Source organism: Bactrocera neohumeralis, chromosome 3, assembly GCF_024586455.1.
Source record: "Bactrocera neohumeralis isolate Rockhampton chromosome 3, APGP_CSIRO_Bneo_wtdbg2-racon-allhic-juicebox.fasta_v2, whole genome shotgun sequence".
Classification (NCBI taxonomy): domain Eukaryota; kingdom Metazoa; phylum Arthropoda; class Insecta; order Diptera; family Tephritidae; genus Bactrocera; species Bactrocera neohumeralis.
The window spans coordinates 34922969-34947342 of NC_065920.1; the positions used below are offsets into that span (position 1 = coordinate 34922969).

Here is a 24374-nt window from a genome sequence, read left to right on the forward strand (position 1 = left end):
ATGACTCGGCAAAAAATGGGAGAGCTTGGTTGGGAAGTTTTGATGCATCCACCATATACTTCTGACCTTGCACCATCGGACTATTATTTGTTTCGGTCAATGCAGAACTCCCTTAATGGAGTAAAGTTGGCTTCAAGAGAAGCCTGTGAAAATTACTTGTCGCAGTTTTTCGCCCAGAAACCAGAAAAGTTTTGCTCTGATGAAATATTGTCTCTAGCGGAAAAATGGCAAAAAGTGGTCGATCAAACTAGTACATATTTGGTTCTTTAAAGTTCGTTATAGATATAAAAAAAAAATAAATTGAAGTTTGATTAGAAAAACGAAAAGACTTTTTCGACTACCCTATATATATCTATATACTAGAGGACCCGTCTACGTTTTACTGTGGCTGATAAATAGATAATACTACTAAAACGATATATATGATTTCTATTAGTTAGATTATAACTATTAGTTAAGGAGATATAGCTTTTGGGTGAAGTAACTTGTGTTAGTTTACAAAAAAATGAATCCAAAAGCATTTCGCGTGTTAATAAAGCATTGGTTTTTGGGGGAAAAATACTGTTGAATTTGGGCTGTGCACCAGTGAAATCAACCAAGTCCAATCGACAGTCAGCCTAGTGGACTGCATATTATGAAACGGTTCTCAAGCGTGGAAAGACAAAAAAACCGGCTGGCAAGGTTATGGCATCAGTCTTTTGGGATGCACGTGGTATATTATTCATCGAATGATTACTGAGCCAGTTTTAATCCATTGCACTGCGTATTTTGTTGCAGTTCTATTCTACCATTCCCAATATTTAGCAATTTTATTATTTTTTAGGAAGGATCAGTTTGAAATTGTACGCATATATGTACTTCATCGTTCCCGTTTAAATATTGCACTGCTCTGTGCAATGCTTCGAAAAGATTTTTGTATACATATGTATCTCAAATTATAAGAGGCCTTTTTATCAAAACTCCAATTATTCAGCTATATTTTTATGCTAGATATCGTGTTTGGTTTGTTATGAATGCATTTGTGTTTTCGTCCATAATCTAGCAAAGTATCCGCAATGCCTTGACGACGAAAATGTCAATGCCATTTTTTGTTGTGATATTAAACATATCTGACGGGTTTGCCCTAAAAAAATGCCTGGTTCAGGAGCACTGTCAATATAACTCATATACCAAGCATGTAAGGATATTAAAATGTTTACTTATATCTCTTTAATTTTGAATTACAAAATTTCTTAAATGATAAAACATGAACTTTTAAGAAATGCTTATGATTTGAAATATAAATTTTATATTTATGAATTGTATTGAATTTCGACATAAAGATATAAAAAGTAGCCTATGTCCTTACCTGATACTAATAAAAAAGTTATTAATATTTTTTATTTTTAAGCTAAACATGCAAACTGAAGCAGCACTCCCGTTTCTAATTAATAATGGGTTGTCAAAAAAGTCTTGCGGTATTTATATTGAATTTTTATTGAAAATGAAATGAATTTTTGAGCTCTCTTGACCCAGCTCTTGACCGCTGCTATGGCTGCTACTATGCCGGTCTCTTTCGACCAATTCAGCGATTTTATCGCAATTTTCGACGACAGGCCTTCCGGAGCGTGGCGCATCTTCGACCACCTCTACACCAGAACGAAAACGTTGAAACCATCGTTGTGCGGTGGAAATGGAAACTGTATCGGGTCCATAAACTGCACAAATTTTATTGCCTTTATCGTAGTGGTACTGTAAAATATGCCGTATTTTCTCTTTAATTTGCTCTATGTTTGCGACGCTATAACTCACGAACGACTTAAAAGAAACGACAATCAATCAAACACGTGTTAGCTCGTTAAATGAGCTTTCCAAAAAGGTATAGCATGACGCGATGTGACGAATAAAACTAGAAGTACGCGCTTTCAGCGCCAACTAGCGAAAATACCGCAAGACTTTTTTGACAATCAATATATACAAAAATGCTGCACGTCCGCACTTACTTGTTTTTCGTTTTAAATTATGGCTGTTGCCTTGCTTGCTTTAACGCATAGTCTAATACATACATATGTATGTCTATCTGTATATCTACAGCATCGTTGGCAGATCTTTACCCTGAAACTACAAAAGCGAGGAGAAGTTCGATCGCCAACCGCAGAATGTTCGAACATTTTATAGAAACGTTCGTCGAATCAATTTTCGACAATACTTTACTGTATGATGATAGTAAGTGTACTGCAATCTATGTGCTATATACCTACACTAACATAATATTTTTTCTTAAAGTATTTCGAATGTTTTCACGAAATTTTAGTGCCTTTTATGGTGTAAGTACTTATGGAGCCAAGTATATTCTAAATAATAATGCTAATCATTACAAGAATGCAATATTCTCATTAAACGACGTAAGTACATATTTTTTTAAGATTACTGTTTATTGTATATACAAGTATGAAATTTAAAAAAAAAGTATATGTGTTTTCTATAATTTAGTGTGCTAACATTGGTAACCTTTTTTTATTAAATTGTAATCTCTACTAATAAATTGTAAAGATAATTTGTGGGATGAAAATTCTTAGGTGTTTCTAATGCAGTTTGATACCCTGAAGTCAAATCTGAAATCATAATTTTTCTATTACCCTCCGATATTCTGTAACCTGCGGCTTTAGGTTTTATAATACATAAAATTTCATTATATCTCATCATCTCATATTTTCATACGATCAGAGATTTATCCGGTTTAGACCGGTTCTGCCTACCTGTTTGAAGTAAACAGCGTTTACGATCATTTTATGTTACAAATTTTATCAGTAGACCAACGGTGTCCGAAACGTTTTTAGTTCACATTCTTTTATATTCTTGAAATTACTGTGTTTAAGATTTTTAGGTACAATACCCAGGCAGTGCGTAAATAGGGCCAACAATTTTCGTTATGTGTGCGGAGAACTAACTTTTAAATCGCAAAAACGTAATTTTGTTGTGTTGTCCGGTTGTGCTAAAAGCTTACGAACTGTATTTTGGTGTTAAAGTTTGGGACCAAGACAAAACATGGCCCCTCATATCTGTTGAAAAACTTGTGTAACATTGGTAACAACTTGGTTAAAAGGTTCAAATCGTAAAATGCCCTTTGCCGTGCCAATGGTTTGGAGAGAACCTGAAGACCATGTTACAGACTGCTATTTTTGTCTTACGAATATTAAAGGTATTGGACCGAAGTCTAAACATACTGTTAAGCACTGTAATTTACCATCAGCTTTAAGACCTGCCACACAGTGAACAACTTCCTATTCCAAAGGTACCAGAATATTGGAATCTCGATGAAGAACTAGAATCGACTAGCTCTTCGAGTGATGTTACAGAAACCGCAAAGGAAATGGCAACCGATCCTTTATTTGATTTACCAGATGTTCAACAGTGCCGCATCTAATTTCACAAGGTGAACTTAATGACTTAGTTCGAGATCTAAGACTTTTAAAGTCGCAGTCCGAACTTTTAGCATCCAGACTAAAAGGTTGGAACCTTCTTCAAAGTGATGTAAATATTACTTTTTGTAGAAAAAGGCAGAAAGACCAACAAATTGTTTTCTTCAAGAAGGGGAACTAGTGTACTGTTCACTACTGCAACCTTTTGTTTAACGCACTAGGACAGAAACATGTTCCACGTGATTGGCGTCTATTCATTGATTCCTCTAAACTTAGTTTAAAGGTAACAAATATCCATCTGTGCCCCTAGCTCATGCGGTTCATATGAAGAAAACATATGAGAATATGAGAGTTCTTTTAGAGCATATCCGTTATCACGAGTATAGTTGGGCAATATGTGCAGACCTGAAAGTAGCTCTTCTTCTTGGAATTCGACTAGGATATACGAAATATCGTTGCTTCCTTTGCGAATGGGACAGCCGTGCGAGAGACTGTCATTATGTACAGAAGCAGTGGCCAGTACGTCAAGCACTCACTCCGGTTCAAAAACACATTACCAGTGAACCTGCAGTAGATCCCAAAATGGTATTACTACCACCTTTGCATATTAAATTGGGTTTATTGAAGAATTTTGTTAAGGCAATGGACAGAAATGGAAGAGAGTTCTTGTATCTGAAACAAAAATTTCCAAGCGTCAGAAACATTAAGGAAGGCATATTTGTGGATCCGCAAATAAGAGAACTAATGAAAGATAAAACATTTGAGGAAATGCTCAATGGAACTGAAATACGAGCCTGGAGTGCCTTTAAAAGCGCTGTTAAAAATTTTCTTGGAAATGTGAAAGCTGACAATTACAAAGATCTTGTGACAGAACTACTTACTGCCTATAAAAAATGGGTTGCAACATGCCCCTTAAAATTCACTGTCTGGATTTTTCGCCGAAAATTTAGGGGCCGTAAGTGACGAACATGAAGAACGGTTCCACCAAGACATTTCTGTAATGGCGAAACGGTACCAAGGCAAGTGGAGTGACAGTTTGCTTGCCGATTACTGCTGGACATTGTTAAGGGATACTCCAGAAACAAAATATCGCCGAAAAACTTCGACAGTAACTTTTTAAGGTACTCTTTAATAAAATAATTTAAGAATAATATATCTATCGTTTTTTTTTTAACAAAAGTCCTCATATTAAAGAAACTATAGGCGATAGAAGAAATCTGTATTTGTGGCAATTGTTACATAAAACCACTTTGTTCTGTTCATGTCAAAAAAACAAAAATTGGGCGGCTGATGAGCTCGTGATGAGCTCGTCGAGAGTTAAAAAACAAAATTAGGACAAGACACCGTAAAGCTATTAATATACTACATATGTACATCTCAACATTCTATAGTTTCACTCGCTTTACTTAAACTAGTATAATTAACACTTCTATCTGAACAGTGGGAAGGACTATATAATTCAGCAATCGCAATCAAGGAATTGATGAATTTTTACAAAAATTCCGCGTCTTCAGAATTACGAAGGTCACGAGTCTGCTATCAAGTTAGTAAATACTTTAATAAATTAGGTAAGTATGTATGCTTTAGCACTGAATGAGTACGTTACACATCATACGATTATGATAAAATATCATCAACGCTAACCTAGATGCCCCCCTATTTGGATTCGAACACGAAAATTACAATTCTCGCAATTCGGGGAATATTAGGGGTGGAAAATTGTTATACTTGTATTGTATATGATAAGGTGATTACAATCATATTTTGCATCTTACTTACTTATGCTAAGGGTCATATACATATACTCCTACCTTTATTATTATAGATATATTATATCCGCAATATGCCTAAGTCATTAATTTTTGTTACCGAATCGCAAAATCGTAATTGGTTTTATCGAATTTCTTGCACTTCGACCGAGATTTTCTCGAAATTATATGAAAAAAATTATTTCATTCCTTTTTGGTATGAAACTACATTATTATATGAAGCTGTGTATATGAAAAATATTTAACATTAAACTAAAGTATTAGAATAGAGTACATCATTTTTGAGAGCAAAAAAAAAGTCGGGAAGAATGAGAGGGAGGCGCGGTTAGATTTTTAAGGCATAGCATCGTTAGCTTTATGATTTTGTAATTGATTTGAGAAGTGTTTAACTTTAAACTATAATTTTATTTTTTATACATATTTCAACATTTAATTTACAGCACAAAATCAATACGGTGTTTGCTCATTTTACTAAATTTTTCTATTACTTCTTCTGGTTCCACAGTAATGTCATAATTTATGTATGTTGAGGAGTGCAAAGTCGTTCAATCTCTTCTGGAGCATCGTTGTTCTGAGCCAAGTCTTGATTCGGCGCAAAGTAGAAAATGATCGTTTGCGCTAGCATTTGTGGCAGGCAAAGTGCGGAGTACGTGAAGGAGAATATGAAAGCATTTGTTTTCTGGTAGTCATTTTCTTTTTCCATTGTTGTTGAAAAAGCGCTACTTCTGCTTCGTTTTTTGCAGTTCTTTGTTCACGGGCAAGATTTTCCCAAAACGTCTAACTAGGCATCATAGATGGGCACACTGCATTATATATTTACTGCATTATAATGAAATTACAATTACTGATTACTGGAAAAATTAGCTGTAAAAATATTTTTTTACAGCTTACTGAAAGAAATTGCAGTAGAAATACTGATAATATCATTTGATTTGCAAAACCAGCAAAATATTTACTGTTTACTGAAAATAGTTACTGGTAGTTAATAATCAAAAGCCAACCACTAGGTCAATGAATAATTAAAGAAAATTCGAATATTTTTGTTTTCATTGAAACATTTATTTCAACTTGTTATCCGCCATTAGCTTTTCTTAAAACAAGCATTTCGAAATTTGCATCGCTGAGTTTTTGCCTTCTAGACCGGTTAACAATACCAGCGAAAGAAAACAACCGTTCTACAGGTGCAGATGACGGTAATGGGGTATTATATTTTAGAAAAACGTTTTTAATAGCCTGATGTTTATTTAAACAACTTGTTGTGGCGTCTCGTTCCACCAGGTATAAAAGTGTTTCCTGAAGATAATTGCCTGAGTCAGTGGAACCAATCTGTATGCTTATATCTATTTAAGTGAATATATGCATAAATCAAATATTTAATTGAAAGTCAAATGCAAAAATTTTACCATTACTTTCTTCCCCGAAATCAAGGAAGGTTTTTTGAGTAGTTTGAGGCGGAACACGTGTTGCGTCATCTGCTAGTGTTGAACATTTTTTTACTTCTTCTTCTGATTGCGTCGTTGCTTTTAAAAATCGCAATTTAATGTCAGGGACAGAAATAGCGGCAATAAAAGCGTCCCAAGCGTCAGACTGAATCAGGAAGTACTTTTCAAATCTTTTAAGCAAAGCTATTTGCATTTTTTCGCTTATTTCGGATAAATACTTAAAGCTTGCAGGCTCCAAACGACGTAGTTTTATTCTCAAAGTCACTATAGTGGGGATAAAGTAACCAAAATACATGGTCTTTTCGCCCTGAAGGAAGTCGATCGCCTCTGCAATAGGCCTCATAAGCTTTGCGTACTCCTCTAAGTACTCAACTTCTTCGCTGAGAATGGTAGGAATTTTTAACGGTAACACAATTCTGCTAAATTGGTTTTGTGTTACAGCAACTTCGTAACGGAATCATAAAGAGATTTCCACCTTGTTATGCATGAAGTTATTAAATTCGCGTTTATAACTTCATTAACTACTTCTGCAGATTTTGGTCTATTGCATTTATTCCAAAGCTGAGTGCATCTACAAAGTTATAGAAAATATGTAAATGTAAAAAGTGTTCCGTTAATCAAATAATTTTTACCTTTGGAAAGATCTTTTGTGAATATCTTTAATATCCTGACTTGATGAATTCAAAATTTTGTTGAAATCGGTTGAAGCCAAAAGATATAGAGTGTGGCTCGCACAAGGAAAGTGTTTTGACTGACGTGGAGTTACAGATCGAAATTGAGGACCTAAAGCAATTATCAAGTCATTTGAATCGGAATCAGGGTCAGATCCGTCATCACTGTCACATTCATTTATAGGTCCTAAATCAATGAGAATCAATAATTGAATATATTGATTCGGATTAAATACATACATATATGCGATATACTTCACTTACTTAATTCAACTCCAAATTCTTTAAATGCCTTAGCGAAGTTAGATCCATTGTCAGTAATCGTATAAACAATTTTTTCCACGGGTAATTTATATTGCTTATTTATGTCGCATATCATTTTCGTCACACGATCAAAGGAATGAGTTCCTTTAAACCTTCGACAAGCCAGTGCTACAGACGTCCGCTCAAAACTGTTAGAAGCTAACTAATGGCAAGTGTAACCAAAAAATGATTTTTTTCCACCTGACCATACATTTGCAGTTACGCACACGTATTCAATATTATTCAGCTCAATGACCAGATTTTGAACATATTTAGTGTGGCTCTCGAAAAGTAACCTGGTAATTGAACGGCGGCTCGGAAGACTTTTACCAGGAAATAGTTTTTTAAAACTTTGGCTACTGACTGTGGAAGAGGGAGACGTTGTGTTGCAAATAAAATCCAAAATGTCATGGTTAAAAGAGCTTTTTCGGCTTACGCTCTGCCTTCTTTCATCTTTGATTGACTTGAACTCGCAACATTTTTGTGGGTGTTCCTTTTTCAAATGCTTGATAAAATTGGAACTAATACGAAGCGAACCTTTAATTTTTTTCCGCACACTTGACAACCACCAATTAAACCACACATTCTCCTTTGATGAGGAGTTTTGTTCATCTGCATTTTAATGAAATTGTGAAGCTTTAAATAAAAACATATATAACTAATAAAATAGTGCTATTTTGCATCTTTTTAAACACACCGCCTCCACAATTTTGAAAAATTTCTTTCTAAAGAGAATCTTATTGACGCCAACCAATTCTTCATTTATCAACGAATCTGGTGTACTTGAACTTTCACTTAAATTGTTATATCTCATAATAATGTGACTTATTTGTGAGTTTCGACCGTTTGAACAACTTGGAATATTTTGTTCGCCCACGAAATCTTGGTCATTATTACAATCATCACTATTGAAATTTAATGCATTCATTTAAATATATTTAATTTTTTATTTTTTGCAATGTAGTACTTTAAATTTTTAAAATCACTTAAAATCACTAGAGTGTATGTTACTCAAACCTATGACCGAATTATTTTAGAATTAACTGTTTTGTTCATTGATTGCGCACATGGACAATAGTAAAAAAGTTTTTAGTCAGGCGAACCGACTTGTTGATACCCTGTAACAGGTTTGCAAATTATTCATTCTTCTTAATTTGAAGTATAATTCTCATTAAATTAAAATAAACTTTATTTAACAGGCGTACGGACGAGGGTAAATCGAATCTGATAAAGCAGCTTATCAGCTAATATAAAACAATTAGCATATAACCTCCACTCCTTTTATGTTGCATAAATATGTGTAGGGTGCAATCAATATTTATTGGACTATTTTTCTCAATGCTTCTACATATAATTGCATTGCTTGGCTTGTACGACAGTTACAGTTATGAGGTGATGATTTTGTTGCATCGCACACTAAACGAAAAGAGTCATAACTCAAGATTTTCATTTGGGATTTTCTGTGTATTAAATCATATCCTATGTTTAATATATCAGAGTCAAAATAAAAATTTGATTTAAGATTATATTTTACGCAAGGAGGACTTTCTTTTTTGGTGATCTCAATCCGTTCATAATATTATAAATATTGCATATCATTTTTGTTTGAATCTTTTTGGTTTTGAGTTCTGACTCTTTTGCATTTAGTGTTTCATGTGTATTTTTTGCTAAGGAAAAGAAGACAGAGCAAAACTACAAATATTTATTGAGTACATACATGATTTAAATTCCCTGGTGATAGTGCACAACATTTTCATTACCAGTAACTATTTTCAGTAAACAGTAAATATTTTGCTGGTTATGCAACTCAAATGATATTATCAGTATTTTTACAGCAAATTTTTCCAGTAAGTAAAAAATATTTTTACTGCTAATTTTTTCAGTAATCAGTAAAACTGTACTGGTAATGAAAATTTAATTTCATTATCAGTAAAAAAAAATTTTACTGCATTTTTACTGGTACTGCAAAGTGCCCATCTATGCTAGGCATTCAATGATTACAGTTAAATCCTTTTATTCCAAATTTAGGTTAAGTTTTGGTAACAGCTGACTCAAATTGAAACTTTTAAGAATTTAAGCGGAAAACAGCGTTTTTAAATCTTGCATGACTGTGTCAATGAGTGGAATGTATGTCGAAACCCTGTAAAAGTCTTCACAGCTTTGAGATGGGTGACAGTTTCACCTAATTCTGTAAGTTGAACGATTTCCGGAAGGGTGAATGTGAATTGAAGAACGGCATCATGTCTTTGTGCCCACTTTGTCTCACAAAGTTGCACAATTTTTTTCCCAAGAGTTGCGCTAAAACAGTGTTACGTTTCGGTCTTGAAACTTGGAAAAATGTTGTAACTTCTCTGAATCATTTCAGATATCTTTCCAATCAAAGCAATTTGAACGGATTTCGAAATGCTGCTGTTCAATTTCTAGGAAAACATGGTACCATGGTTTGCTTTCGAAAACATACAAACAAATGTGTCAAAGAAAGAATATAGGTGGGGAATGTATTTTTTTCATTTTTGAAAATTTGACAATTTTTCTTTAAATAAATAAAAAAAAGAATCGGGCTATTCCGGGATTAGCAGGGATAGTTCTCAAATTAATTGAAGTTTTTTTTGAGAAAAAAAAAATAAAAAAACAAATGGCGAACTTCCAAAAAAATTTATTTAAAAAAAATTGTCAAAATTTCAAAAATGAAAAAAATAAAAAAAAATCGACCCACTCCGGGATTAGCAGGGATAGTTGTCAAATTAATTGATTTTTTTTTTGAGTTTTTTGAGGACCAAACAAAAAAAAAATGGCGAACTTCCCAAAAAAAATGACGATTTTACTTAAAAAACCGATTATTTTGTATAATTGATCGTGTTAAATTTTTTTCGTGTATTTTTTCGAAAAGTTAATTCAAAAATTTTTTTTTAAAAACAAGGTCCCCGAAAGTCAATTTCTACAAAAGTTATGGCTATTTGAAAATAAAAACGCCATTTTTTTTTTAAATTCATAACTGTTTTGAAGTTGGACAAAAAATTTTGAAAAAATTCTCAAAAATGTTTTTCAAAGGGTAGAAAAGGATGGATAAGTTTCAGCAAAATCTAAAGGGGTAGGGTTCAAAAGTGGTCGCTTTGGTATGGAATACCCCAGGTATGTACATATGTACATATATATGTATGTAATTTTGCCCTGTATAAGCAATGGTTTACTTTGAAGGCCGGTCTGTAGGGAAGAAATAAAATTTAGAAACTTCATTGAAAATAAGATGAATCCGGTTTTGATTTTTTATGATATTTGTGCTTACTGGAAATAATGTATGACTTTTTACTTTTTGGGGGGGGGAGCTCTCTCACGCTCCCGATATAAAGGCTCAGAATTTACTTAGCTGTGATTGGCATACTTTGCCGCAACGAAATCAATCCATTCTGACAGCGCCTTAATTTATAGGATTATTGATTAACCGAATTTCATTTGAAGTAACTATTTTTACACAATTCTATATTTTTGGACCGTACTACCTGATATTTTTAGAACACTATTATAATCATTGCGAGAGTATTTATGGTTCAAAACAATATTTTCTACTTTATTATAAAACTAAATTCAACTAATAAACTTAATTTCTGTATATTTAAAAGCTTCTTATGCTAAAGCGCAGAAGGTGTATCTTGGAGAAAAGCTTAAGTCACATTCGTTAAGTAAGGATCTGCATATCGCCCCACCATATAAATTTGCTCACATCGTGTGCGTTATGGCTATTGTGGTAAGTGCTTTATTGTGTTCAAAGAAAGTATGCTACTGTAGACAACAAATAGTAAGTCTTCTTAATTTAAATTTCGCGCGAAAACCCATTGGTCGAAATATTTTTTTCTAGGTTGGTTTGACTGTCAGTGACATCTGTACCAAACTTCACATCCAAATAATCATTAGTGCTTAGTAAGAAAGATCGGTACAAATTCTTCAAAGAGGGTCGAGAACGCGTTGATGATGAACCACGCCCAGGACGGCCATTAACATTAACTGACGATGAACACTTTAATAAAATAAAGAAATTGGTGCTTGGGAATCGACTACAAGGTGCATTCCAAAGTAACCAGGACTTTTTGAATCTAGCCCTGGTGGCGCCGTCTATATTGCGACTGGTGCGTTAGAGTCTGCTATCTTTATTGATTGTCCAGAGAGAATATCATGACATTTCATTGATTGGAAGTGAAGTTATTGCGTTTTAAGTGTCAGTATGTTTGTGTTATCGCTGCGAAAATGAGCTTCGAACAAAGAGCCAACATAAAATTTTGTTTTAAAATTGGTAAAACTTTTACCGAAACGTTTCAATTGATGAATCCAGTTTATGGCGATGATTGCCTATCCCGTAGCAGAATGCACGAGTGCTTTCAACGTTTTCAAAGTGGTCGTGAGGACATAAATGACGATCAACATGTGGGCCAATCAAAATCCGTGATCACCGGAAATTCCATCGAAACTTTTGTGTGAATTCATCAAAAATCAGCCGAAATTGTCATTGAAATTCATGGAAATGAAATTGAACATCTCCAAAACATCGATTTATCGCATTTTGACCGAACATGTGGGCTTACGAAAGGTGTGTGGACGGTTTGTTCCGCAAAACTTGACTGACGAGCAAACATTGCTCAGTATTCTACTTCTTTGCTTTTGTTGCACGATTAATGCTCCGTCTCATCGATCGACACTTGAGACCGATTATTTGACCAAAAATCACATTTTAGCCATTAACCACTCCCCGTATTCACCCGATATGGCACCGTGCGACTTCTTCCTTTTCGGAAAAATGCATTTGCCTTGCACCGGCATACCTGTGGTGATACCGACCAACACTCGTTCGACATGCTTTTGAACCGAACAAAAAGCTTTACTGAAGCAGAAGGAGGCTATTTTAAACCAAATAAATTGATTTTGCCGAGAAAACCATTTTTTATGTTATTTTTTAAGTCGTGTTTAATTTGGAACATTCCTTGTATTAACAGTCAGAGATTTTACTGGCATCGTTACAATATTGGAAGGATCAGTGAAAATCATTTTGAAAGATTTAAAAGATGAAACGTAGTACTGACGCTGAGTCTTGGATCTAAGCGTACGATCCGAGCCGAAGCCTAAAAACCACGTCAAAACAGGTTAAAAATCAAGGTTATGTTGACAGTTTTCTTTGATTATCGAGGTGTGGTGCTTCCGTACCACATAATTCGATTTAACTTCTGGCTATTCACCAAACTCAAACGCCCGGTCCGGGAAAACCGTTTTGAGTCAATTAAAGACATTAAACGAGAATCTCAATGAAGGCTATTCCGGAAATTGACTGTAACAACTGTTTTTTTTTGAAGGATTGAAAAAAAACGTTGACACAATTGTATTTAGGCCAAGAGGGATTACTTTGAGGCGGGCAACATAGCTTTCGAAGAATAAACTAAGTATTTTAAAATTATGAACAAAGTCTTACTATATACAGTGGACTAATAAAGTTTACATAAAATAGTTTACAAATCTATTAAATTACGACACGTTTATTTGTTTTAAAATGAATAAATTTTGTAATTTTTTTCTATCCATTTCAAGATATGTATATTTAACTTTAAATACAGCATATTAAAATATTTTCTTTTACAAAAATAAAAAAAGCTTAAAATGCGCCTAATTCATAACAAAAAAGTTTACGTACAACAATGATTATTTATAACAGGTGGCGCAAAAATAACCTTCCGATGTTTTTTGGAAAATGAAAAACTTTTTTAAAAAATGAAAAACTTTGATTCTGCTTGTGGATTATTTTTATTTGGTCTTTTACATTTTTTTACATCAAGTCGAGAATATGATATCATGTGAATGGCTTACTTATAGCATCTTCTGATCATCTTCTGACTTTTGCGCCACCCTGTATTATTTTTCTTGACTTATTTTTTTGTTTTCGAATGGGATTTCCGCGAATGTGTTTTTCTGCGAACCGTTTTAAAGCTGAATTGAATTGAACCATGCGAAAACGACCACAAATATAAAATAAATTATAATGTAATAAATAAGGAAGAGCTAAGTTCGGGTGCAACTAGCAAGAATCAAAGCCAGGGAAATACTTTAAAGTGAAAAAGCAATCATATAAAGTCAAGTCAGCCGGATATTCGAAAATCCTGATACTAGTTATATAGGGGCTATGCCAAGTTTTCGCTCAAATTTATCAATATATCTATTTAAGTATATGGGGGCTAAGTCCGATGGGTCTTATTCAGCCCATTTTTGACATACAGACATACCATTATAAGAGAAGTTATATCCCTTAATTTCAGCTATATATTATATAGCACACATTGACCGACATTTTCGATCAAAAGGCAACTATAGGTACCAGTGTACATAAGAATGTAAGAAGAATGTTACGAACTAACGACTAACTAACTGTTTAACGAAATTGGTTGAACGAGTCCCGAGAAATGGGATTTCGCCAAAACGTGGCGGCTCCCATAAAGCTCCCTAATACCATCTCGGTGGTACAATTTAATGTCTCTGGCGTATTTGGTTATTGATTTATTACGCTTTTGGTAGTTTTTAACAGTACCGTTATATGGCGAGTTGGTTATTGTAGCTTAAACAGTTTAGGAGATATGTACATTAAACATTTTAGAGGGCGGGGCCACGCCTACTTTTTCAAAAAATTTTGCCGACAGGTGCCCCTTGCTACTACGATCCTCAATAAGAGCGCTACAAAAGTTTTTTTTTAAATAAAACAGAAACGGTTTGGGATATCATTGAAATTCTTTATTCGTGTGAAAGTACAGTTTTTGTTTTATTAACAAAACAACTTCTGTATCGCTCTTTTTGAAAACCCCGCTCTCAAAGTTGAGTCCACTGACTCCGAATTTCGGTAGAAAATTTTAATAATTTCCACTCGTTTTTGTATCGTATGTCTTTCCATGATAAAATGATGATAAAATGGCAAACCTTACTGAATAGAAATGTCGAAAGAGCGGGAAAAATATGGCCTGGTTTGGTGCCCCTATTGGTCTACTTTCGTTGCATAGCTATTGAAAAACCCTTTATATGTATAACCCTATATCTATCTCGCTTAATTCTAGGTGATACGTACAACCGTTAGGTGAATAAAATGCTGTGTAGAAACTGGTTGCAAGAGTATAAAAAGCCGTTGTATTACATTTAGATACTTATAGCTTATTAGTTATATGGGGACTAAGAGTCTAGAGTAAATTTTTCACCCATTTTATTCATAAATACGTATGTTGTTTTTTATAACTCATGATTTGACAACCATAGTGTTGCAATATCGCTACTCACAACTTTATCATAAAGTTTGTCTTTTTTAATGTTATAAATTCATAGAACATTTTGACATACAATGGTTATTTGTGTTGCTTACAGTAACTTGAAATATTCATCTCGGCAAAACAATAGAATTTAACCGCGAACATTTTCCAGCGGTTATTTTTTCAAATTTCAACGTGGATTAACTCAACAACAGTGCAACGATGAACTAAATTCAGTTTTTGGCGATGCATTTGAATCATGGACCAGTATTTATCGATGGTATCGTGAATCCAATCAAAGTCGTAGGTCACTCTAAGACTGATTTTTTGAAGGTCATCCAAAATCAGTTGTTGTTTCGGAAACTATTTATGTTGTGCGCAAACAGATATTGCAAGATCGTCATATGACCTATCGTGAGATAGAGGCAAATATAGGCGTTGGTGGAACCAGCATGCATTCAATTAGCATGGACATTTGACTGTAAAAAATTTTTCCCATGATGTATCTCACACAGTTCGTCGATGGCTCAAAAAAAAGCTCGTGTCGCTTGATCGATTGTCTGTATTTCTGTGATATCTGTTTGCCAGTTGTATTTCTGGAAATTAAGAAAACCAACCTTCGAAGACGGATCACCGTTCAGCACGACTATGGAAGCTCTCACACATCGACTGAAACCACCGCATTTTTGTGTACTCAAAACATCAATTTGATGAGTCACTCACCTGGGATCGAAAGATTTTTTTATTCGTATGCGAAAAAATAAACAAAAAGTCAACGTTTTTCAACACTTCAAGAAGCGGTTGGTTTCGCTAAACGCTTTTTTAGGAGATACCTCAATCATAGTGGCAAAAGTTCTTACAAAATTAGTTCAAACGCATGCGAAGGTGATGGATCTTAATGGACAATACTTTGGAAAAGAATAAAAAGATTTTCAATGATTAAAATTGGTTTTTGTTTTCTAACCCCGAAATATAAATATAAAAGGCAACCTTCATATGCACCGTTATTAGAAAAACACGCTCCCTCAATTTTATAAAGATAACTCAATAATCCTCTTATATATGTATGTATGTATATAAATGAATCGCAAAATGTGGTGCTAACTCAACAACGCCTGGACCAATTTGGCCAATTCTTTTTTCTAAATGTTCGTTGAGGTTCAAAAATGGCTTTTACGGCAAAATTCGAATAATTACCCGAAAACCCCTAACAACAGCCCTTTTCTTTTTCCCGTATAAACGAATGAATGTTTGTTTGTTAGTAACTCTAATGCTCGAAAACGGCTGAACCAATCTTGATGAAATGTTCAGAGGTTGTTCGCTGTGGATGTTACGATAGTACGAGGAGGTCGCGCTAATATCGGTCGGCTTCCTTTTTTCCATCAACGTATGGCAGCTCAAGACACATGAACGAGTACTCCCAGGATGCGATAACATACGTGCGGAATTATGGATCGCGGTCAATCAGCAAGCGATCGTCACGATGTCACAGCACGACTTTTCAAACAACAACTACGAAACACTATCCACTTGCTTTTCTTTCGGAAACACAAACTGTAAATGATGAATATCCACTCTATCAGCGTCGCTCACCAGACGACAATGGCAGAACATTCAGCATTCAATTTAGAAGAGTGAATATCGAAATTGACTACACATGGATCGTAATATATTCAGCACTATTGTCTAATTCACATTCAAAACTCGGGTCTATGAAATAACCCCCACGAAAAAAGTCCCACTTTTAAAAACGAAATAAGTCCCACCAAAAATTGCTATTTCGAAAGTGGGAGTTATTTCGTTTTTAAAAAAGACTTATTTCGTCGTGGAGAAGGACTTATTTCGTCAATTGCTGTTGTGGGACTTAATTTCGTTACGCTTATTTCGTCAATTTTTATTTCGTTACGCGTTTTTAAGTGCGACTTATTTCGTTTTGAGTGGGAGTAAATTCGTTTTGTAAAGTGGGAGTTATTTCATTTTAGATAGATTCAAATTTTGAGAATCAATGGATGCAAAAGGTACAATATTCCCTTTTACAGAATATTTACAAAAAGGTGCAGCCAAATATCTTATTTTTTCCTTATAAGCACTTGAAAATTTGCAGTGAATGCTATCTTACAATGCAAACTCACAAAATTGATCAAACCAGTAAACTAGTATGTCCATTCTGTCGTGCAGAAGTTCATGAAACCCTTCAAATATTTATCTGAAAAGTAAATGATTTTTTATGGGGGGGTGCGATAGAGCCATGAAATATAAGGCCATTATGGCTTTATTTCTCAATTTTTTCCTATGCAAAAAGTTATATATTGGACATTTCGTAAAAGGGACAACCATAATTTTTTGTCCTTATCTCTCATGTCTCTCCTTTTTTTGTTATTAATTACTTTATACTTACTATAATAAAAAAAACTTTAAAGAAATGTGTACAAATAGGTACCGAACTTAACTACTGGAAAAACAATTTAAAAAAAATTGTTGACGTAATTACGTATGTATGTGTTTTATTATATTTTTAGTAGGAAAATAGAATTCGTGTTCCATGTTTTCTAATAACACCATTACAAAATACAACTTATCCCAATACCACGTTAAAACTATAATACCGTCTACCATGCACTGGATCTTCAAGCCATTTTAAAGGTCGATAATTTTAATCTGATGGTCCTTCCGAAACGGTTTCCATCTTAATAATAAGAACAATTGATCTGTACTTAATCCATTTACGAATCCAAACGTTGTTACTAGTAGGCGTTCTCTATACGTTCCTTGACCGAAAAAAGAATTAATAATAAATTCTGGAACTCTATCAAAATTCGTAATATCCATTCCATTAAGAAGCCTTCTGCAAGCTTGCATACGATTTTTCTTTATTATTCCTCTGCTTTGATTATTCATATTATTCGACGTGAGTTTTTTCGAAGAGCCAAATACTTCTTATTTGAAATCACATTAAACAGTGAAAAAGTGGGACTTATTTCATTTAAGAAATATATTATTCACGGGGGAGTTATTTCATTTCAAGTAAATTTTTAAATCATTTCATTTTGGTGGAACTTAATTCGTTTTCAAAAGTGGGACTTATTTCGTGGGAGTTATTTCATAGACCCTCAAAACTCATATCAATGTTGAGTATTGCAGTTTAGTGAAATCGATAAAATACGAAGCAACATGGCGGTTATTGGCCTTGAACGATACGGTCGATACGTGAGCTGTAATAAAGCGCTTTGTAGGATATTTACTTTTGCAACGTTTTCCGACTATTATGCGTCTCGCAGTTAATTTGGAGAATGGCCAAAGGTTGTATTTCAGTGGAAACACCGCCAGCAACAAAATTAATATTGGCGAGTTTTTTCACAACTTTCGTCAATGATCCGCTTGCGAGAACATTGCTCTATTCGAAAATACCTTGATATTATACATGGAATGCATCGTCGAAGAAATACATAGTTAAGCAGAAAGCAAGGCCAACCAGTAGATGGACATCCAGGTGTGTTCTCAACTAATGCATTAGGACGAATTTACACAATCCACCGGAAAAACGAGGATTGCTTCTACCTTCGGTTTCTATTCATTAATGTACGCGGTTCAACTTCATTTGAGTCATTGCGTAGTGTGAATGGTATGGTGAGTGCAAGTTTTGGGGAAGCAAGCCAGCAATTACAATTGCTGGAACATGATAACCACTGGAATCAAACAATGGACGGTTCGACAGCTACTTCGAATGCAAATGAAGCTCGCACACTTTTCGCGATGATAAAAAAATTACTTTGCCGAAGACATTTTACATCGTATTCGCTAAAAATTGGAAATAAGTCAATTGCGGTTGATACTTCCGGTGGTTTGATATCAATTCCATCTGCCGTATATTAACTCACGAAAGATGAACTCATCACGAATGTTCGGACATTGGCCAAATTATCGTAACTACAACTCCTTAAGTGCACGCTCAATGTTAGCTGCCAAAAATACCGATGTTGTTGACTTAAACTGGAAGATTCAAAGTCAAACTCCGGGAAACTTGCGCTCATACAAATCGATCGATCATCTTCGCAATGAAGACGACGCCGTGAATTATCCAGTGGAATTTCTAAATTCTTTGGAGAGGCTTGGTATGCCACCGCATCATTTGCGTCTCAAAGTTGGATCTGTCGTTATTATGTTTCGCAATCTTCATGCGCCGAAACTGTGTAATGGATCACGACTCATTGTGACGCACCTATCGAATACAAGGAGGCAGAATGCTTGATTTTACGAATTCCTTTGAGTTCGAACGATTTGCCATTTCAGTTCAAACGTATTCCGTTTCCAGTGAAAATTGCATCTGTGATGACAATCAACAGGACACCAGGAAAATCGCATAGTGTGTGGCATAAATTTGGAAATGCTATGCACATTTCGATTCATTTTTTGTAAACTAACACAAGTTGCTTCACCTTCTCATTAACAAATAATTATAATCTAACTAATAGAAATCATATAGATGATATTAGTAGTACTATCTACAGATGTATCAGCCACAGTAAAGCGTGGACGGGTCCTCTAGTTTTATATAAAAAACACATGTACTATGAATTGAGTCCGTTTATTTACTTTTTCGAGTACCTTAAATAAGAAATGAAGCATACCTAGCATGTTCTATATAAATTTCGTCGAATAATAAAAATTCAAACTTCTACATCTTTTACTGAACAAGTGTGTCTAAGGTTCGGTAACGCCCGAATTGCTTATTTCTAATTGGTTTTAAAATATATTATATTCAATTAACTTACAGGTACTTGTGGTGTTTTTCTTACTTGTGATGTGCTCTTTATGTATGAAAGGAAATGTTATGATTAAAGCTCTGTTATTGTAAGTTCCCATGCATTAAATGTGTAAATAAACTTTTCGTGTAGCAAAAATTTTAAATTTTTTCAAGTATTTATATAATCCTCACACTGCTTTTAATACTGATGGCGTTTGTTACATTTTACCACTTCTTCTACGGGGTTATTGAATATAATGGATTTTGTCATAGAACGGAAGAGTAAGTTTAAATTGTATAATATTATATTGCTAACATTTATTTCATTTTTTCCAAAGGATTTTTATGCGTTTCTTAACTTAACAACACTTTTCATTTAACAGCAGAGCAGATGGGAAAAAAAGTTTCAATCAAGTAATGTTAACGGATTGCACCAACGATCAAAATTTATATACATTATTGTTGGAAAATAATTTGATTCGCCCATTTTCCAAATGGATACCTTTAAATAAAACGATAATGCAGGATGTCTGCGAACGCAACTGTAGACCCTTGAACGTGGCGATCCTACAGAAGTTACAATCAGAAGTTGAGAAATTTCCGAAGAAAAATCACTTTTGTAAATTTAAGTCAGTCACGTCATCGTGGCTAACACCTATCCGTTTAACACATGTCATATATAATGCGAGACTCCCAGGATTGACATGGTAAGTAAATTTGTACTTTTTCTTACTCCCGTTGACTTGCAAATATATAATCAACATCTAGGATGACTGACGAATTTCATGGAACTTATTTCCACGAACGGGTTAACTTTTCGCATTGCAATCTGAATCTGGCAAACAAGGCAACCAAATTTAACCCAACAATCAGTAAAAGTAAATTTTGGAAATGCCGAGCTGCCTACAGAATTGGTAGAGATTTTGCAGCACCCATTCCGTCCGTCTATGCCGAAGTTAAAGATATGTGTATAACTACTAAAGATAAATGTAAATACTACAACGAACACGACTTATCAACACTCAGTGATAACGTAAATAATTATATAACAAATGCTGAACGCGGTCTTAAAAATGCACTAGGATCGTGTGCGACAATATTGCACATAGTTAAAGCAAAACATAGTAAATCCTGTAATTGCGAGACGTTTATATTGGTAAGACACAATATATACATACATATAATATAGCTTACGGCCTACCATATAGTATCATGCAGCACTCTTATGGCAATAATGTTATTTTATGTTCACTATATGGAACTCTAACTGCTTTTATTGTTTTGTAGAATGGTGTCTGGATTGGTGGACTGCTGTTCGTAATAACTTTGTTTTTAGCCTTACTTTTGCTGGCCGGCTTAATATATAAACTTGTAAACTGCAGAGATCATTATCGGAACGAAAGGTATATACCATATATATGTAGACGCAAAAAAACGTATTATTAAAAACATGGCAATTGTTCTTAAGTCCAAATAGGAAATGCTCACATGTTCACATTATCAACAGCCTCTCCAAAGATCCGATATCTATTAGAAAGTTTTTCTCAGTGAATTTATTGACCCAGTTTTAAACATTTTTGTTGATTGAAAACTAGAGAAATACGACAAATAGAAAGCTTTATAAAACAGTTAAACCACTTCGGAAAAAGAAAATGTCTTAATACTACCTACCGACCGGCAACCTTTAAATAAACTTATTCTGTGATACTAGACCGGCGACCATTATTTAAACTTTGATATTTGAATATTTGTAGGTAGAAACAGAACAAATGGCTTTTTCGTGAAAATCAATTTTTCAAATTTTCAAAATAGTCTCCTTTGCTTCAATACAGCTTTTTGCACGGTCCAAAAGCATGTCGAACGAGTGTTTTAGCTCGTTGGCCGGTATGCCCGCCAGTATGCCTGTGCAAGCCTTTTTAATGGGCTCTACGTCTGCATAACGCTTTCCTTTCATGGGCAAATGCATTTTTCCGAAATGGAAGAAGTCGCACGGTGCCATATCTGGTGAATACGGGGAGTGGTTAATGGTTTAAATGTGATTTTTGGTCAAATAATCGGTCACAAGCGTCGATCGATGAAACGGCGCATTATCGTGGAACAACTTTCATCTTCGCAATATTCGATCCGAACACGTCAAACACTTCAAAACTCCAATATAGAATACCGCATTAACGTTTTGGCCGGGTGCAACATATTTTTTGGGGACAATACACAATTGGAATGGTAAAAACAAATCAAGAATTTCCGGTGATCACGGATTTTGATTGGCCCACATGTTGATCGTCATTTATGTCCTCACGACCACTTTGAAAACGTTGATACCACTCGTGCACTCTGCTACGGGATAGGCAATCGTCGCCATAAACTTGTTTCATCAATTGAAACGTTTCGGTAAAAGTTTGACCAATTTCAAAACAAAATTGAATGTTGTCTCTTTGTTCGAAGGTCATTTTCGCACCGATAACACAAACATACTGACACTTAAAACGCAATAGCTTCCAATCGATGAAATGTCATGAAATCTCACTGGACAATTCTAACACATTCTAACGCACCAGTCGACATATAGATGGCCCCCCCAGGGGGCGCTAGATTCCAAACGCCCTGTTTACTTTGGAAAGCCCTATGTATATAAATGATCCGCTTGACGAGCTAAGTCGTTTTAGCCACGTCTGCCTGTATACATACATATATACAAACTGCTCTCTTAGTTTTTGATATTTATGAAATTTTGTTTCCGTCCTTTTCCCAATAAGAAGCTGCTTACTTGTCGGAATGGCCAACGACCCACTATAGCATATATCTGCCATACAAATCACTCTATTTTGTCGAAAAAACAGCGTCACGATAACGTCTGTGAATCAATGCTTTCCGTCTACTAGGATGACATGAAACGTATTATTTCTGAAGATAAGTCTGGGATCTATGCTTATGACCCAAAAACAGACGAATCGGCCGAATATCGTGGCAGAGGTTAGCCGAAGCCAAATAAACCACATCAAAGCAGGTCAAGGACAGTTTTGTTCGATTACCTAGGTGTGGTGCACTCCGAATTCTTTCCGACCGATCAAACTGTCAACAAAGAATACTATTTGAGTGTTATGCGTCGTATGAGGGAAGCTATTCTTAAAAAGAGGACGGAATTATGGCTCAACAACTCTTTGTTTTTGCACCATGATAGTGCATTGATTTTTTTAGTTTTTCGCTACATTTTTAACCAATATCGTGCTGCAACCACCGTTTTTGTCTGCTGTATCTCCGTATGACTTCTGACGGGAATGTCATGAAAAACTCAAACGACCGCTCTGAGGAAATCGTTTTGAGTCAATTGAAGAATTAACCGAGCTACGCACATTGAAGGGTTTGTCCGGAACGTAAGACTGAGTCGATTTAAAAAAAAAAATATTGAACCGATCGTTACAATTCTTTAAAATCACATATCTCCACCAACTCGACCGGTTTCACCAAAATTCGGTATTTAATATTTTTCTGACGCTCCACATAGTCCACATAGGAACATTTGGTCTCAAAAACCGGATAATATTATTTAAAGTGATTTTATGAATGAAAATGAATAAAAATGCATGATTGAATATAATAATGCAATATATTAAAATAAAACAAGTAAGGAAGAGCTAATTTCGGGTGCAACCGAACATTTTATATTGAATATATTTGAGTAGGAGGCAGTGCCGAGCAGATTTTATCTATTTTTGCTCATCCCACATACTACTAATATGGCACATACTCACAAAAAGGTAACTCGGTTTCATTTAGGTTCTGTGCGAATTTCAATTTCATATCTCACACATTGAACGATATTTTCGGTCAAAAGTCAACTATTGGTGTCGGGTCCTCATGTTCGGTACCTAGAGGCTTGAACAGTTTTGGTGGGATTTGAACAATTATTGGTCAAAAAGTGGCTTACTTTAAGGGAATTATTACCGCAAAATTTTATTCGGTTATATTAATTAATTCTTCATTTGTGTTCTGGAAAGTGAAAGAATCAAATGGAATTTTAAATTGGGAAGTATGCGTGGTTGTAGTCCGATTTCGCTCATTTTCACAGAGCAGAAACCCTGTAGTTTACTAATAAATATAATTCAAAGCTCGACCTCGCCCGACACTATAACAAAAACACTAATTTCTAAAAAATTAAAAAAAAAAAATTAGTTTTGTTAATGATTCATTGTTTTCCCAAACAAAACAAAATAATACATTAACTAAATTAATCTTTATATCACCAATATTAAATACATACCATGTTGTCCAGAATCCATAAAAAATATTTTCCAGAATTGCGTGAAACACAAAAAACCACTTGAAATTTCGAGAACAATAGAGAGTTTCGCGAATAAGCACGTGCGTTCGGGAACGAAATCTTGTTTCCGACTACTTGTGTGGCAATATAGTGGGCTGAAGGTCATTCATTTAATCGGTTCACTGTAGAACGGTTTCTTAGGTACTAAAAAAAAATCAATTTTGAGTAGCATCGCTGAAGTTTGTAATTTTCATTTTTGTCCGGTTTTTGAAGGAAAATGCTCCTATGTTACATTAGACGCAATGGGATCACCACCACGCCTACTTCACGTAAAGTAGAATTCGTTGGCATAATCTAGGGGCTTACCCGCGTTTATATTTCCGTTAGCTCCTTTACCAAATATAAAGGTTTTCGAGATTCCGGTTGACTTTATGCCATATTTATCAGCCAATATGAGAGTTATGTCAATGAAAAGTAGAGAGCGTGTTTTACTAATAACATTATATCTTTGTGCTTAA

At 34.6% G+C, this 24374-nt stretch overlaps 2 protein-coding genes across 2 annotated transcripts in view; both read left to right on the forward strand.

The window, feature by feature from the left end:
• Positions 1–24374, forward strand: part of LOC126754039 (dual specificity protein kinase splA) — a 588793-nt gene that overhangs the window by 381553 nt on the left and 182866 nt on the right. The window lies entirely within an intron of this gene.
• Positions 1–24374, forward strand: part of LOC126752973 (uncharacterized) — a 58032-nt gene that overhangs the window by 30540 nt on the left and 3118 nt on the right. The window contains exons 5-13 of the mRNA XM_050464025.1: positions 2074–2205; positions 2266–2384; positions 4843–4969; positions 11207–11331; positions 19626–19702; positions 19770–19877; positions 19979–20302; positions 20364–20751; positions 20883–20998. Of these exons, the coding sequence (XP_050319982.1) occupies positions 2074–2205; positions 2266–2384; positions 4843–4969; positions 11207–11331; positions 19626–19702; positions 19770–19877; positions 19979–20302; positions 20364–20751; positions 20883–20998 (1516 nt within the window). The remainder of the gene's footprint in view (positions 1–2073; positions 2206–2265; positions 2385–4842; positions 4970–11206; positions 11332–19625; positions 19703–19769; positions 19878–19978; positions 20303–20363; positions 20752–20882; positions 20999–24374) is intronic.